At 50.1% G+C, this 18,046-nt stretch overlaps 1 protein-coding gene across 1 annotated transcript; it reads right to left on the bottom strand.

Moving 5' to 3' along the window:
* Positions 1-4,467: 4,467 nt before the first annotated feature.
* Positions 4,468-17,725, bottom strand: LOC110194211 (SUN domain-containing protein 2-like). Its single transcript, XM_078155698.1, is given in 20 exon segments — positions 4,468-4,963; positions 4,965-4,987; positions 5,260-5,325; positions 5,327-5,353; positions 6,134-6,301; positions 6,453-6,568; positions 6,808-6,892; positions 7,072-7,296; positions 7,685-7,862; positions 8,246-8,289; positions 12,273-12,333; positions 12,335-12,367; positions 12,369-12,396; positions 13,412-13,485; positions 14,695-14,788; positions 15,087-15,122; positions 15,125-15,178; positions 15,393-15,511; positions 16,203-16,289; positions 17,193-17,725. Coding segments are annotated over 20 exon segments (2,139 nt in total). The 3' UTR covers positions 4,468-4,875.
* Positions 17,726-18,046: the final 321 nt, after the last annotated feature.

The following is an 18,046-nucleotide window of genomic DNA, read 5'->3' as shown; positions in this document are numbered from 1 at the left end:
CTGCTTTTACTCCGCCATCTTGGCTCTGCCCCCCCCTCCAATTGCTTTTTCGAATGAAGGGACCAGGTCCTGGCTCCAGACACTGTGTGTGTGTGCTCCTCTCTTCCTACGGCCCCTCTGAAGGGGACTGTTTCTGCCATCTCTCTTATTTGGGGCCAGGGGCAGTTTGCCCACCACAGCAGGACTCTGTACCAGCTGGGTGAGCATGGCCTGGGATTATGTCCAGGCAGCCAGAGCCCTTCAGCAAGAGGTGGAGCTTCCGGGTTATTTGGATTGGGATTTCTCTCCTTAGTGCCCTTTGTTTCTTGGGGTGGGGGGTGGGGGGGAGGGCAGCAAGTCTGTTTGTGTGCATTCCTACTGGCTCTTCTCTCTTCTGCTCTCCATCTCCTAGATGATAGGCCAGTTGTTCTTGTCACTTTGATCATGAGGGAATCAAGAGAATGGAGTGGGTACAGAAGAAGAGAAGAAGATGCAGCTGCTCACATTGGGACTAGGAGACACCCTGTGAGGAAGCCATCTCCCCTCTCAGAGCCTCAGTTTCCTCTTGTTTTAAATGGAACAGATGATACTTGCACTGTTTCACTCATTAGCTTGTAGGGGAAATGGAAAAGAAGGCAAAAAAGTCTTTCTGTGCTAGGCTCCAGGGAGCTTCCCTTGGTAATTATTCCACAGCTTGAAGGGGTGGGAGAATGACAGTGGATCTTTTAACCTGGCACCCCAGAATGTCACCCCTTTGAGGCAGCACTGTGGGCTCCAGACCCAACAGGACATTTCATTGCAGCAGAATGGGGCTGGGAAGCCATCACTAACCTTTCAAAGGAGACATTTTCAAAATGATTGGTGGGTTCTTGGGTGTCACCTCACAGCCAGTGAAATGACTTCCCAAGGTACAGCTGTCCAGCCCTTCTAAAGCCAGGTGCTGTGGCTCCTCCTAGGGCAGGCCAGGCTAGGCTGTCCAGAGAATGGTCCTCCCTGACTGTGTAGTGCCCAGGTACAGGGACTCAAGGCAGCTCCTGTTAGATAGGGAGTGAGAAGTCTGGAAGGCCACGAGCTTTTTGGCATGGGCAGCTTAGTCAGGGCCAACCAGAGCCTCTGATCTAGGGTCTTGGCCCCCTGGAAGCGTCGCTGGGTTATGGGGCTCATTCTGGACAATCTCAGGAAGGAATAAGGTAATCCTGCATTTACAGCAGCGTATGGTGACAGATGCCGTCATCCTCCAAGGCTCTGGCTTGGCTGCCTGGCTTGGCAGAACCTCATATCCTTGGTATGTTCCAGCGGACTGTACCTAGCAACCTTGAGGGTTCCAGTAACAGAAGACCAGGTGCCACAGTACTGGCTACATTCCCCTGGTAATGGCTTCCCTAGGATGCACGATGCTAGGTTTTTTTTTCTTCTGATAGTATTATTTCTCACGGTCTTTACTGTAGTGCTTCAGAGCTAGGTGAACAATCTGGTGCACTTCCTAAAAGACAGACATGCACTCGTGGGCCAGGCCACCTGCAGGACCAGACCAACCCATGTAGGGGACAGGCAGGGGTGCTGCCTGCTTGGCCAGTGCTTCCACCTCTCTCCTGGCAGGCTCCTCTCAGGGCAAATCTGTGACCTCAGCTAGGAGGACAGCAGTGAGGCAGGCCTCACCTCCTCTGTCACCCCAATGGTCACTCCGTCCTTGAGAAGGATCAGCCTCAAGCTGGCAGCAGCTTTGCTGGAAGACTTGTCCTGCTCTTCTGCCACTTGAGTCAGGATTCTGTGCTCCAGGTCTCAAAGCTGGGCCTGCACCTCCTCTAGCTGTAGGAGCCCAACCTGAGCACTTGTCACCAAGAAGGAATTGATGGATCCAGGCAGGGGCCTTAGACTCCACCTACAAGCCACCAGAGGAAAGAGCTCACCAAACACCCGAGAAACAGCATGGATGAGGAAGGAAGAGGGCCTGGACAGGAGGCTGGGGTGTCTAGAGACACTCTGAGGGCCAGCACAAGCCTGCCTGGTGCCAGGGAAGGGATAGTTGTAAACCAAGTGACTGGCATTTCTCCACTGCTTTTGAGGTCTGCAAGAAGGATCTCATTGGATCCTCTGGGACCTCATATTATCCCGTTTGATAGATGGGACCGAGCCTTCTGATCAGCTAGTCTTTGCTTAGATCAGAGAAATGCTGTAAAGTGGGCTTAGATATTAGCAAAGCCTTAGACTGAGTCACAGATGACAGGTGGATTTGGAAACAGTTAAGGGGTCGAGTTAAATTAGCAGGGAAAGGAAGAGGGCATTTTCCCTAACCTCAACCTCTCAGCCCAAAGCACTGCATTTAACCCTAATTCATTCAGAGTTGATGTCAGATGGAGTGTCTGAAAGGCCTGAAGAAATCTTTTCATCTGGGTTGGAAGGTTTGAGAGATTTTGACTCAAAACCTTTGTAGAGTGCTGGGGGGACCTTGGGGCAATGAAGTGCTATTTGTGCCCCCTCTAGATGGGGTGAAAGAAAAGCAGAGTCTCCTGGAGGTCTCTTTCCATTTCTGTTTTGCTATCCATGGAATTCCTTCTGCCTCAGTGCCTCTGTCCTGTAGACATCTCTGGGGACCATGTGGTCACCCCAAGGCTGGCCACAGTGCTGCTCTGAAGGAAGACTATTTGGAATAGCCTAAGGAACAGGCTGTCCTGAGGGGATGCTCTGACAGTGAAATTCCAGCCTTGTGATGAGGAATTCCCATCGGGAAGGTACTTCCTTTCCTCTTTTCTCACAATTCCCCACCAGCCTGCTCTTCTCTGGGAATCATGAAGCTGATGCACCAGAGGCTCTTACCATTCTGGCTTTGCTAGTGGCTGCCTGTGACCTACCTCCTTGAGCCTCTTCTGGCCTCCTCTCTCAGCTCTGCTTCTCCAAGCCTAGACCTGAGCTTGGCTCCCTCTACTGCTCAGGGCATTCCCCTCCAGTCCTCACTTAGCAGAAAGGCAGCTGCCCTTTGAACAGAGGGTTTCCAGCACCATCCTGACTCTTTTTTCCCCACTACTCAGGCATGTGATTTCAAGAGCAACCTCCCTGTGCGGGGTAGATAAAAAGCAACGACCGATCCAAGAGAATATTTATTATTGCATAAGCCTAAATAAGAATATGTCTATAAATAAAACTAGAGAATTAAACTAGAGAAATAAAACTAGAGAATTAAATAAGAATATGTGTATAACTAAATAAAACTGGAGAATTAAACAGTCTTTGTGATGAGGAAAAGCTAAGCCATCTGTAGGTTCCTATGTGGGGATGCTCAGATCGTAGCTTCCTGGGGTGGTGACAAAAGCAGAGGGAGAAGACTGGGCATGAGGGACAGCTGGGTTCAGCCCCGCACCTACTGCTGCTGGCCCCTGAAACTTGCAGAAGAGTGGGCTGCCCTTACTAGCTTCTGGAATTAGTGACTAGCCCTGAAGTGTGAACTGCTGCCCTCCCTCCTGATTGTAAGAGGCAGAAAGGACAGCAAGACTACTGTGGACATTCGTGTTTCACAGTCAGCCCCTCACCCCCAAGCTGGGGCTGCAATGACTATCACCCTGGGGACCTGGGGAGGCACCCAGGAATGAAGCCCTTAGCTTTTCTATCTGATGAAAAAGAACCATGAAGTAGATCTGTATATAAATACAAACATCTCTATATACTTAGTACAATTGGCCAGGAGGCCCAAAATATTTGCCCTCCCTCTCCCGTCCCAGACTTAGCTTCAACAAGCCCCTCCCCCAACCCTATCCTATTAAACCTACCCATGTGCCAACCTGGCCCAAAAGGAACTAGAATCTGAACTCAGAGTAAGAGACTGATGAGCCTCCAATGCCCTGTTTCCCTGCAGAGGCATCTGTCATGTTCGCCGCAGGGATAGAGGGCATCATCAGCTCAACGCCAGCCCTAGACAGGGCCAGGGAAGGGCCAATCTCAACAGTATCCTGGCCAGTCTCTTGCCCACCATAGCCACAACCACAGGAGCTGATGGTCCCAAAGGAGAGAGCACAGTGACTGAGATCCAGGTGAAGTGGTGGATGAAGCCACAGCTAGAGTGGAGAAGTAGGGTCTCTGGGCTCTCAAGGGGCAGGCAGGAGAAATCTGGTACCAGCGGCACAAGGGAAGGTCTTCTCCCCATGGCTCCTGGCTGTACCCTGAATGCACCTTCCTTTCAGCATTCTCTAATTCATGATTACTTGTCTATCTAATACTACTGCCTTTCCCACACACCTGAAACCTTCCAGTCCTCTCTAAATGAAGACCCAGTGGGTAGAAGGGGCCACCAAGCCATGGGTACATCCCCAGCTGCCATACTAAAGGCCACTCCAGGTAATCCTGGGGGCAGAACTTCCCTGAAATCCAGGCCAGTGGTGAAGAGAACAATGCAAGGTCCCATGGAGAGCAGCATTAGCCACCTGCAGGAGCATGCCCATGTCAGACTGGCTACCAGTCTGCTCTTTGCCACTGCCCAATTTATCATGCCCTTACTGCACCAAATTCTTTGCCCTAGATCCAGGGTGGTGTAAGCTGTGTTTCTGTGGGACTGCTGCTGAGCATAGCAAGGCCTTCACTACTCCCTACCACACCCCTAACATATAATACAGAACTATTTCTACACCTCTTGGAGGTAGGCAGGGCTTGGCAGGGAGCTGAGCCACCTGACACTGCGGATGCTGGGGGACTGAAACAGAAATTGCTCAGCTGGTGGTCTCATCCATATCATAGAGGGCTTGGTGGGGCAAGATGGCTCCAGGGAGGTGGGCTCCCACCTTCTGTCTCTCTCCCAGAAGTCATAGTGCCCAGAAGGGATTGAGTCCAGGGGAGGGAGGAGGAGATGGGGGAGCTGCTTGCTGGTGGCTGACAGAGGAAAGGGTGAAGGCACCAGGCAGGGAGGTTCTAATTGGCAGACTTGCCATGGACCCAGAAGCGGTAAATGCAGGTAGTGTCCGGGTGACCCCAGTTGCTCAAAACTTGAAGCTCTACCCTGGTATGGGGCCGTGCCGTTGCCCTGTGGGAAGAAGAGAGTTGGGTCAGGAAGGCCTGAGATCCCTTCATGGATGCCCAGCCCCCACAGGCTTTCTGCCCCAGGCTTCCTTCAAAGAGCAGTGGCTGAATTCAGCCCTAAGCTTATCCCTCAGCTTCCTATCAGACCCATTGGGACCTGGCTTCCACTGCAGCCTCTTGCCAAGCCACAGCATCCTCATGGCTGGTGATCCAGCCCTTGAGATCACCGGCATGCCTGGGTCACTGGATGACTGATATGGGACCAGCCCTCCATACCTGAAAGAGGAAGGTCTGAATGGCCTCCCCAGCATTATCATAGGTGAACTGTGCAAGGGCCAGGCCCTTCCACCTGGGAATCTTCATTGAGCCCCTGCACAGAAGGAAAAACAAGGGGAATGGATGGATGGACAAATGGATGGTTGGGAGTGGGGTGCTATTAGGATGAGAATCCAAATCAGTCCATAGAGGGAAAAACGGGGGAGGTGGCAGGGAGAGGAGGCAGCAGACAAGGAGGGGTATGTTGGGGAGGGGAAAGAGAAGCAAAGACAATCCACCCTGACGTTGCCTTTCTTGATCCCCTCATCTTCTAGCATCTCTCTCACTAATTCAAAAGACAGAGCCTTTCCCCTCCAAACCCTTGGCCTTCTTCTCAGCCTCTTCCCCAAAGCTGCTGAATAGCTTGGGAGAAACCCCTTCACCATGTGTGCCTTACTTTCTTTATCTGTATCAGGATTTGGGTGCTGAAGCATCCCTCTCTCCCTGCATATTTCACCTTCTCTTCTGGCTCCATCTTTTCTCCCAAATCCTCCTTATGTGGACGTTCCATCTCTTCCCTGTCTAGGTGACTCTGTAGGGAATGGTGATCCTGTCCCTGCCCAACTCGCCCAGAGTACACCTGCTCATGGAGGCAACTGGCTATAACAAAGGACCCTAAGGCACATTGTAATCTCGACTGTTCTTGCTGCTGTGGTTGTCTTTTCCTGGCTCCTCCCTAAGAAGAGGAGGTCTGGCCTGGAGGAGTCAAGAGACCAGCCTCAATGTCACATCTGTACAATGGGCACATCCTTCCATTTTTCACCTTGAAATGCTGCTGCTAAGAAAGGGCTTTCCATACTTCAAGAAAGGAGAGCTGCCAGGCTCAGATACTCACCAAGATGACAAAGTCTTTGGGGGCGCTGGTGATGTTGCTGACTGGGGACAGGGCTTTGGGCATGTGCTCCAAAGTGACGGCAGTAAGGTGGATGTGGGCAGACAAGCGAACCCCAACAAAGCCCTGGGGGCCCCAGAATGCCCAGCAGTTGCTGGGGTAGACATTTGGCTGTGGGTGGAAGACAAATCACGTGAAAGGTGGCAGCACATGGGCCAGATCCAGATCCTGGGGCCCCTCTGGCTTGAGGGCCCAGCCCTCACAGAGGAGGGGGGAGATGGCAGGCAGAGAGCCAAGCTGGGGGACCTTTGTTCAGCCCTACCTGGAGGATGGCTCTTTGGGTCTGGAAATGATACCACAAGGTGATTCCAAACAGACTGATTACGGCCGTCCTGGTGCCATAGGTCTCTGAGCTGCGGCTACTAAGGATGCTGGCCCCTGAAAGAGCAACAGAGAGAGAACGTGGAGGGGGGAACCCAAGGGCTGGCAGGACACAGAGATGGCTTAAGGCAGCCCTCAAGGTGAGAGGGCACTGCCAGAGCATCAGGTCTCCTAAATGCCCCGGCCCATGATGGGCATCCCCATTTGTCTCATAATGGCTTCCTGTCTCATAATGGCTATCCTGATTTTCCAGTTCCTTCTGTCCCAAGCCCTCTGGTTTTCTGTAGGCCACCTACCTGAGGACTCCAGGGCATAATCCACCAGCCCAATGAGATCATCATTATAGAGTTTCAGGGCCTGCTGCACGATCTCATGCACTTTCTAAAAGACAGGCATGCACCACTTGTGGGCTGGGCCACCTGCAGGCTCTGCCCAGCCCATGTAGGGGACAGGCAAGCATGCTACCTGCTCAGCCTGGGCTTCCCCCTCCCTTCTGGCAGTCTCCTCTCAGGGTAAACCATGATCCCAAGCAGGAGGACAGGCAGAGGGGCCAGGCTTACCTCCTCTGTCACTCTAGTGGTCACTCCTTCCTCCAGAAGGGTCAGCCTCAAGTCAGCAGCAACTTTGCTGGCAGTCTTGTCCTGCTCCTCTGCCATATGACTTGGGACTCTTTGCTCCAGGTCCCAAAGCTGAGCCTGCACCTCCTCTAGCTGTATAAGTCTGGCCTTAGTGCCCTTGTCTCCAACAAAGCATTCCTGGATTAAAGCTGGGACCTGAGACTCCATCTAGAAGCCACCAGAGGAAAGAACTCAGCAGACACCCGAAAACAGGAGGGAAGAGGAAGGAAGAGGGCCTGGATAGGGCCTGGCATGTCTAGAGACATTCTGAGATGTCAGGGCCAGCACATGCCTGCCTGGTGCCAGAGAAGGGATGGTTGTGAACCAAATGACTGGCATTTCTCCACTGCTTTTGAGGTCTGCAAAAAGGATCTCAATGGGACCTGATGTTATGCCACTTGACAGATGAGGAAAATCTCGTCCATGTCACAAAGTCCACCCAATAGGCTCAATCTTTAGGAAGCACCCAGTGGAAACCTCAAATGGCTGCAGCTCCCTGGGCAGATATCCGGGCAGCAGCAGCCCACCTGAGATCAAGGGGCATGCATTGCTTAACCAGGGGACTCATGTCACTGCGCAGGGCCACCATCTTTTCTCGCCAAAAGTGTATTTCTTGGGCCACTGCAGCCTGTCTCTGGCTGACGGCCACCATCTCCTGCCTCAGGCCAGCCAGCTGGGCCTCCTGGGAACCCATCTCCTTTGGCCTTTTCTCCTGGAAGTCTTCTTGGGACAAACTAGCCAGTGACAAAAGGAAAAATCAAGATCAACCTCGGCATAGGCACTTGGCGGATGGACTCAAATAGAACAAGTGTCACCTGAAGAAAAGCACCACCCAATGGAAAGCACAGAGCCACAGAACTGGCTGCAAGTCTTCACTGACATCTGCTCCCTGGGGGACCCTGGGTAGGTCATTTCCCTCTGGGGCCGCAGTAACCTCATCTGCTCTCTGAGGTCCCTCCTAGATTGGCTCAATCCTATGGACATGCTAACCCAAGTGTTCTGGCTCCACTGACCTGCCCCCCTCAACCCCCCAGGAAACTCAGTTTTCGTTTCTCTGGTCTGGCTTTCTTGCCCTCCTTCCCTCCTCTTCTCTTTGTCAGTCAGTTTGGGGCCTTACCCATGCCACTCAGACATGTGCTGAAGCACCCCGCTTTCCAGCTCCTGTAAGGAAAAAGAGTACATAATGAGACTGATGAAAACATCAGCGCTGCACTCTGGGGATTCTTGGCCTCCTATGGCTGGGCCCTCTGTCTGCTGAGGAGGATATGAGTCGCTACAAACTGCTGGGCTCCAGAAATCTTGACCTTAAGTCCCAGCTAGACTTCTCAGAGACTGGGCTCCTCTTCTACCATCCCACCAAGAGGAGGCCTCCAAGGTCAGCTGGGATTAGGCACAAACCACTGTCCCCAGAGTGGTGAGGTCATTTGTTAGTCTCCTGAAGAAAGTTTCAAACTCAGCTCTTAAGTCACATGGACAATCTTATTCCTCCCTAATCTTTTCATATATAACTAACAGAGCCCAACAGTAAGAGACAGAAAGTGAAATTCCATTTAAAATTACTGTAGGCACCATAAAATATTTCAGAGTCTACCTGCCAAAACAAATAAAGTCAAATGTAAACAACTGGAAAAATAGGAGTTGGTCATGACTAAGCTAAGCTCAGATGGTAAAAAAAGACAATTCTACCTAAATTAATTTATTTATTCAGTGTGATACCAAACAAACTACCAATAATTATTTTCTAGAGCTAGAAAAAACAATAACAAAATTCATCTGGAAGAAGAAAAGGTACTGAATATCAAGGGAACTAATGAAAAGAAATGCAAGGGAAGGTGGCCCAGCTCTACTAGCTCTTCAATTGTATCATAAAGCAGCAAGCATCAAAACTACTTGGTACTGGCTAAGAAACAGAATAGGGGATCAGTGGAATAGTTTAAGTAGGCAAGACACAACAGTCAATTGACCATACTAATCTACTATTTGAGAAATCCAATGACTCCAGCTTTTGGGATCAGAAATCCCTATTTAACAAAACCTACTGTGAAAACTGGAAAAGAATGTGGCAGAAACTGGGCTGAGACCACCATTTTACATCCTATACCAAGATAAAGTCAAAATGGGGGCAGAATTCAAATATAAGAATGAGACTATAACCAAACAAGGAGAGCAAGGAATAGTTTACCTTTCAGATCTATGGAGAAGGGAAGAATTTATGACCCAAGAAGAGATAGAGAACATTATATGTAATGCCAAATGGATAATTTTGCTTACATTGAATTGAAAAGTTTTTTTGCAGAAACAAAGCCAATGCATCCAAGATGAGAAGGGAAGCAGAAAACCAGGAGAGAATTTTTGCAACAAGGGTCTCTGATAAAGGCCTCATTTCTAAAATATGTAGAGAATGGGGTCAAAATGATAAGGATACAAGTCATTCCCCAATTGATAAATGGTCAAAGGATATGAACAAGCAGTTCTCAGAGGAAGAAATTAAAGCTGTCTAGAACCATATGAAAAAATGTTCTAACTCACTACTGATTTGAAAAATGCAAGTCAACAGGACTCTGAGGTGCCACATCACACTTATCAGATTGGCTAATGTGACAAAACAGGATGATGGTCAATGTTAGAGAAAATGTGGGAAAATTGGAACACTAATGCATTGTCAGTAGAGTTGTGACCTGATCTAACCATTCTGGAGAGCAATTTGGAACTATGCCCAAAGGGCTCAAAAATTGTGCCTACCTTTTCACCCAGTGATACCACTTCTACTTTTGTTTCCCAAAGAGATCATAAAAAATGGGAAAAAGACACACATGTACAAAAAAATTAGTCGCTTTTATTGTAGTGGAGGACAATTGGAAATTGAGGGGATGCCCATCAACTGGGGAATGGCTGAACAAGTTGTGGTATGTGAATGTGGTGGAATCCTATTGTGCTATAAGAAATGATGAGCTGGTGGACTTTAGAAAAACCTAGAAAGATTTATATGAACTGATGCTGAGGGAAATGAGCAGAACCAGGAAAATATTGTACACAGTAACAGCCATACTCTGTGATGACTGACTTTGATAGATTTGGCTCTTCTTAGCAATGCAAGGATGTAAGACAACTCCAAAAGACTCATGATGGAAAAGGCTACCCCACATGCAGAGAAAGAACAATGGAGTCTGAATACAGATGGAAGCATACTATTTGATCTCCTTTTACTTTGTTGTTTTGTTTTATTGCTTCATTCTCATGGTTCCTCCCATTAGTTCTAACTGTACTTTACATCATGACTGATGGGAATATATACTTCACATGAATGTATAAGTAGAGCCTGTATCAGATTGCACACCATCTTGGGAGGAGGGGAGAGGGAGGGAGAGATAATTTAAAACTCAAAATCTTATGGAAGTGAATCTTAAAAACCATCAATTAATTAATTATTTTTTAAAAAGAAGAAGAAGAAAAAATGCTTGGAAATGTGACCAAAATAAAATTTTGTGGAGCTTCTTATACAAAAAAAAAAGGAATTTAAGTAAAAATGGTGGAACACAGAGCTGAAGAAAGCTGATGTCAATCCTACTGGAAAGGAAGAAAAAATAAGACAAAATGACCTGCTGGCTTTCCCCCCATCAGGTGTCTGTGGTGCTTTGTCCAGTAGACAAATAGTGAAAGGCTATGAACAGGCATTTTTCAGAGAAGAAATACAAGGGATCAATGACCAAATGAAAAAAATGCTCTGAATCACGAATAAGTAGAGAAATGCCCATGAAGGCAACTCTAAGATTCTACCCTCTACCCGTCAGGTGGCAAAGAGGACAATCAGGCAAAGTAACGTAAGTTGAGCAGGCTGTGAGAAGTCAGGCACATTACTGTTCAACTAGAGTGCGTAGAACTCTAGGCTTGGTCTCAGATAGTTAGTTGCTGTGTGATCCTGGGTAAGATAATTCACCCTGTTTGCCCCATTTCCTCACTTTAAAAATCCTGGAGACGGAAATGGCAAACCACTCCAGGATCTTTGCCAAGAAAATTCCCAAATGGAATGGTGAAAGTGCACCTCACCAGACACGACTCAACAACAATGCTCTAAGTAGAAACTGGAAACTAGTCCAGCCATTCTGGAAACAGTTAGAGCCTTGCCCCCAGAGATAATAAAACATGTCTACCCACTCACCTGGCAAGACAACTCCTGGGCCTATTCCCCAAAGAGATCAAAGAGGAAAAAGTCCGATCTGGACAGGAATATTGATGGCCAATTTTTCTTGCTGTGACAAAAAACTGGAAACCCCCACTTGGCAAGAGCTGAACAAATGATGGAGTTGGAAAAAAAGAAATTATGGAGTAGGGATGAATAGGTAATCTACCATACTCTTAGAATGATGAAAGGGGTGGTGTTCAGAGAAAGCTGGGAAGACTTGCATGAACTGATGTGGAGAACAGTGAGCAGAAGCACAAAGACAAACCACTGTGAAAGACTTCAGAACTCTGTTGAAGGCAGTGACCAGCTACTCTTCTGGCAAATGATGCAACTTCTGACAGAGGGGATGGACCAAGGCAGAAGGAGAAATACATCTTTTAGACATGGCCAAGGAACTGTTTTGCTTGTCTCTGTATGTTTGTAAGAAGTGGTTTGTTTTTCCATTTTTCAAATGGATAGGAGGTGAGAAGAAAAGAAAATAGATTCTTGTTCATGAAAAGAATGAAAACAGAAGCATCTTTCTCTGGCTAATGTGACTTCTCCCTCTTCTGCTGCCTACAGAGCTGACCCTGGGGTCTCAAAGACAGTGGCAGCAGAGGACACCAGCTGGCAGATCCTGCCAAACCAGGGTTGCCTTCAAGGAGGGCATAGCAATAGGCTTATGGCTGCCCTACAAGAAACAGCAGAGCCAACACCCTCTAATGCTTCACTCCCATTTGTCCTGTTAGGTCTTTGGCACCTAGATGTCTCCTCATGAGGAGACAGCTCCTCATGGGCAAGGACTGTGGGGTTGTTTGTTTGGTTTTTGCCTTGGGACAATGCCTGACCCATAATAGGCCATGCTTAATAAGTGCTGCTTGGCTGAGTAACCCTAGGTTAACTTAGAGAAATGAACTGGATGGTGAGTGAGTCGTCTGTCTGTCCTGTGCAAAGCTTTCCTGGCACTCAGTGGGGTGCTCACCTGGAAATCTGGTGTGAATTCTCCTGATTCCCACACGTCCTGTCTGCTGCTGCTACCCTTCTGCCAACCAGGAGAGCATAGCAGGGTGGAAGGTCCAGTCCAGAGGGGTAGAAATACCAAGCACCTAGCACATGGGAGGAAAGGCTAATCTGAGACTGAGTCTCAAGAGCCAGAACGGAACTCCATGCGGACTGACACTGGCAGTGTCACATCAATGGGGGCATAGACCCCAGCCCAACGGAGGCAGATGCATGAGGGGCATCATGATCTGGAAGGCTACAGCTAGAGCCCCTTCTACCCCAAGAGGTCACTCTCTCATGATCCTCTCCGAAGTCATTAGACACATTTGGATGATGGCAAAAATGAGGGATAAGAATAAGCTGGGGAGAGGACATGAAGACTGAAGCCAGAAGTCATGCCTCCTGGTCCCAAGCCTGGTCAACACAGAGCTCCGTCCCTTCTGAATGATGTCCAGGATGCTCTACAGAGAGGTTGCCTGCAGACAGACCTTGGTGACCTTTGGCTTGTGGTGTCATCATTTCTGAGGTGGACTTTATCTCACAGTATGGGCTGAGTAATGTTGTGGCTCCTGACCAAGAGTCCAGCCCTTCTGGGATCATCCAGGGAGGACCACCCTGTGTGTTCTCACCAAAGAAAAGGGACGAAGCCCTCCAGACCTGGCATTGGGTATGTCCTGCCCTCATAACCGATTGCTTCCAGCTCAGCTCCTCTACCAATCACCCACCCTCCAGTACCTTGTCAGTGACCATGGAGGGCACAGATAAAACACCTCCTTGCTCAAAGTGCTGGTCATGCTCAAAGTGGGCAGGACAACCACCCATAGCCTGCAGCCTGAGGCTCTGAGGCCTGCATATAGAAAATGCACAATAAAAGTTTGTTGGGTTGAATGGAGAGGAGAATGAGAGACAAGGCATAATTCTCACCCTTTAGGCACAAGAACGTGCCCAGATGTGACCTGGTTGCCTTTTGTCATGGTTTTTGTCCCTTTGGCTCCCTAAAGGCTCCCCTTCAAAGCTCTGTCTTCCAAACTTTCCTTTGGCTGCCGTGTCCCCAAGCCCTTGTCTCTTCCCCCTACCCCAACTGCCCACCCCAGCTGCCCTGGGACTCAACATGCTCACCATAATCCAGCAAAGCCACAAGAAACAGCATGCCCAAGACAGAGAGGAGCAACTTCTTCCCAGTGGAAAAGCTCCTGGATTTCATGGATGAAGGAGGATGTTAAGTCTGCCCTTCCCCATCACAGGATCTGGTGAGACCCTCTCTGCGTGGCAAATGAAACCCCAAAGTGTGTGCCCCCCACCCACCCCTGCCACTGGGCACTGAACATGTGGAGACCTGGGGTTTAATGGACAGCCCTCAGGGTAAAGTGCGAGTAGTAAAGTTGGCCTTTGTGAAATGTATTCATGTTGTTATGATAGGTGACATGCTGCCCTTTGTGAGGTCAGGTGGAAGATGTCTCCTTCAATTAGGCAGTCTTCTTTTTTCTAAATCCTTACAGTTCTTGTCAGATTGGACTTGGAAGAGCTGCAGGAGGAACCACTGCTAAAGTGGGATTGTCAGCATTGGCCCAGCCTGTGGCCCCAGGAATCCAGAGCTGGGGTGGCTAACCTGGAGGCCTCAAGGACATATGTGTCCCTCTAGGTCCTCCAGTGTGGCCACGGTTCACAGAATCAATCCCCTTCAGAAAAGGATTTGTTCCATAGAATTTGAACTCAGTCAAAGGCCTCCCCAAGGACCTAGGAGGCCACATGTGGCCTCGAGGCTGCAAGGTCCCCACCCCTGCTCTAGAGGTTCCTGGACTCAGCCCTGGAGGCAGCCTAGAATCCTAGGCATGCTCCTCCACAGAGAAACTGCTAGAATGACCTGGCACCTGGAGGTCTGGGCAGAAAATTCTGGATTCAAACCCAAAGTAGGGAGTGTCCCTGGAAACTCAGGACCCGCCGACTGGCAAAGGTGAACTCACCAGAGTCAGTTGTGATCAGAGGCAGGAACTACTGAGGAGAGAGCTCCTAAAAGATACTCAGGAAGAGAATCCCCCCGATAGTGAGAGTCCCACTTCCCTGAAGAACCAAGGGTAATGGGGGCTGGCCTGTGCCGGTGAATGATGAACAACCAGCTCTGGAGGAGGGCAAGGCACACGCAACCCACTTTTGCCATCATCTTCTTCAGTGGAGACACTCAATCAGGGCCTGAATGGTAGCTGACTTTGACAAGCAGTTTCCAGCTGGTTCCAGCACACCCCTGACCCTACCTGACCCTGTCATAAGATTCATGGCATAAAAGTCTGAAAAAGCTGAAAAAGAACAGGACAAAGCACATGGGGAAATTGATCTGAGGACTGTGGAGTCCTTTGGAGCTGTGGATCTTTGATTCTGGCAGGCCCCAGGTAGTCCTCACTGACCTGGTGAAAACATAGATGTCCTGCAGGGAGACAGCTGTGGTCAGGCAGTACCAGGTGTTATGAAGGCACCAGCAGAGCAGGCCAAAGAGCCAACCTGCAAAAGTCCCAGCAGAGAGATTGAAAGGCTTCACCCTGCAAGCCCATCATGTCCCAGAGCTAGCCCCTTTCCAGCCTGCCAGCTCTGAAGCCGCTTCTTTGGATTCTGGTCTTGCATCCTCCCAGGGCTCTCTAGCTGTGCTTGGGGATCTTTCTCTCTGTAGCCCATCTCTACACGCTGTCCTAGAGTTACTCTAGCCGGGCCCAGCATGTCCCTACATAGGAATGAGGAATCTCTTCTAGGTGCACTGCAGGAACTACCCTGGGCACTGTGCCCACCCACTGGCAGAACCCACCTGAGAAGTGGATGGCCATCCACAAGGAAGGGCCACTGGGGCCCTGTTCTTTAGGTTGGATGCAGAGCCAGGCTGGTCCAAAAGCGAGTGCCCTGCAAGGAAGGGAAGATTCACCAGAAGAGAGACAAGTGGACCTGGAGCATCCCCATTACCAGGCTTGAGGGTTTGAGCACTCCCACCCTCCAAACCCCCATCTAGAGCCAGACTGCAGAGCTCTCTTCCCTGCCCCCAGCGATGGGTCACCCTTTGAAGTCAGTGGGGCAGTGCCTGGGGGATGGGGCTCTAGGGAGGAAAAGTGATGCCTACCTGCACAGTCATCCTCAGACCTATATCCTGAGGAGGATCCAGGGGTGCTGCAGGGGATTTTGGCCAGGAGAGGGGATGGTGAGAGGCCTTTGACCCTACTTGACTTCCTCCTCCGAGTCCTGGGGAACAGCAAGTATGAAGAGCAAAGATAGGAGAGTGGAAAAAATAAAGGGTGAAAAAGAAAGGGAGGGGAATGAGACTTGGCTGGAGACTTTGAGGTTGAAAAGAAATGATACCTAAAGCCCTCTCTTCCTGTTCTTATTCCTTAAACAGATGAATAATCTTTCACAGGAGAGGCAGGATTGAACCAAGCCACAGCTCCCATGGGCCAGGGAGCACCTCTTTCCAAATTAAACTACCATGATGAGGTATGAGAAAAGCGAAGAGCCACCTGAAGCTGTCTCCTCCCCCACAGGCCCTTGACCCAAGTGGCTTCCTGTGCTGTTGCTGGGCCCTGAAACTCACTCTAAGAACCATGTTCATTGGGGCTAGGGAAAAGAGTTCCATGGCTGAGAGGGGTTGTTCCCTACCCAGCTTGAGGTCAGGGGACCTGGCCTTTTCCATGCTCAAAGTTGCCCCCCTATTTCCTGTTCTCAGACAGTGAAGGCAGCAGTAGGCCAGATTGGGGTAGAGGAGGGAGAGATGGTGCTGGGGACAGGGAATTCTCACCTTTGTGAGGAAAGAAAGCAATAGAGTGATGTCTCCACCAAAAATGGGGAGGAAAGAATATGCACATGGCAGCAGCTGAGGCCTTGGCTGCCATGGGCAGTTGTGATGGTGAAGGTGGCTAGCCTCTCTGGCTCCTCTTACCTGAGGGAACTGTCATTGATTGAATGTGCTGGCCGACCACAGGGGAACTGCAGCCACTGCTGCTGGTGCTGCTGCCGCTGCTGCCATCTCCATCAACGTGTAGGTGGTACCGGAGGCGCAGGCGCTCACTGGCCGAGACATCTTCAAGGGAAATTCTAGAGATTCCCCAAAGAAGGAAAAAAGAATGAGAAGCAGTGCTTACTGCCTGAGTGACGATGCTATTTTCTGGCAGACCCTGAGAAGGTTCTTAAGGGGGTGACCTTGAAGGACAGGGACCAAAAGCCCCAGACTTATTTCTCCAAAAGGTTAGCTGGGCTGGCACAGAGAGGCACTCTCCTAAAGTGTTTCTGAAGTGGCTCCAAAGCACATTGATGATGGCTGCCTAGCAGGGCCAGGCCCAGCAGTCTCATGCCTGATCTCAGCATTGGTTCAGCCTGAGCCACAAGTCCTCTTTCAAGAGGATCCTGCAGGAGGCTTCCCTGAGGAAGTGGAGGCTCCACTCTCTGCTGCCTCCATTCTGGATCTCCCCCTTAGCATATCTTTATAGAATCTGGGCTTTGGACACTCTGCTTGTGATTATTCTCAGGTTGCTTCACAACCAGGAATTTGTCTTCTCCCCACAGATGGTAAGCTTGAGGACTGCCTTCTCTTCCATGTCTTTGGTCCCCCCAGCAGCCAAAAGCCTGTTCTGAAGGGTGGAAGGTGTCATCTGCAAGAGCTCTGTCCTGGTCCCAGCTAGCCAGCTGATACTAACCCTGACCCTTTGGCAGTGGGCTTCATGGGTTAATAGTGCTGGAAGGACAGGTTTTTGTGGGGTTTTTTGGTGTTTTTTTCTTCATTTCATCATCACAACTCTTAAGGATTATCCAACTCATATTACAGATGAGTAAATGGACAAGTGGTAAGCTCCCCAGGGATTCTCATAGCACCAGGAAGAGCCTCCAAGGCAGACCCTGAGCCTTCCTATCTGCCTGCTCACTGAGCTCCAACCTCAATGCCTCCTCAGGGATTTCTAAATTGTCAAGGCCTATGCAACTCGATATTGGGGTGGTTTGTGGGAGAGGAAGATGAAGTAGGGGGGTAACCAGGCTTTGTATGGGAGGACTGAATTCAATCATGGACACCTCTGTATCTGGGGATTTGGGGGGAGAGGTTAGGGGATGGAGCAGAGTCAGCTGTGCCCAGCGGGCAGCTCTTGGGAGGGGCAGATGTTCCTTGGCTGAGAAGGTACGCAGACAAGAAGAGGTGCAGATATTGTGCCCTGGCACAGAGGAGGACACCGAGCTCCAGATCCTGCACCTCTCTAACACCTTTTCTATCGGCCACTCCATGCCAGTGTGGGCCCTACGGGGTACCTCCTGAGACTGCTCCGTCTGTCTCCAGACTGCCCAGACCACGTCTGCGTCGGAGTCCACATCCTTTTGTGGCTGCCGAGGTAACGCCTGGGGAGCCCTGGGTGCGCGCCAGAAGCACTGTGAGGACAAAGAGGCTCGAGATGGGACTAGGAGCAGCCAGGCTTTCATCGTGGGAGGATCATCCTCGGACTAGGGCTACCCCACTTTAGAGAGTTTGCTAGAGGCCGGCTGGATCCTGGCACTGGCACGATGAACCCGGCCAAGTCCGGGCATAGAGAGGATGACGATCCCCTTTCTGGGGAACCAAGAGGAGCACCTGGGGCCAGGGGACTAGATGTGTCAACCCTGGGCACAGGCCTGTTGCCAGTGCTCCCTCTCCACAAACAAACACAGGTTCGCGCGCACACGAACACACACACACACACACACACACACACACACACACACACACAGACCCACTCTGTCACACACACAGCAACTCGCACCAAT

This window comes from Phascolarctos cinereus, unplaced genomic scaffold (assembly GCF_003287225.1).
Source record: "Phascolarctos cinereus isolate Bilbo 61053 unplaced genomic scaffold, phaCin_HiC Scaffold_5;HRSCAF=322, whole genome shotgun sequence".
Lineage (NCBI taxonomy): Eukaryota > Metazoa > Chordata > Mammalia > Diprotodontia > Phascolarctidae > Phascolarctos > Phascolarctos cinereus.
The sequence above is the reverse complement of the archived record's forward strand: the minus strand, read 5'-3'. Positions and strand labels throughout refer to the sequence as shown.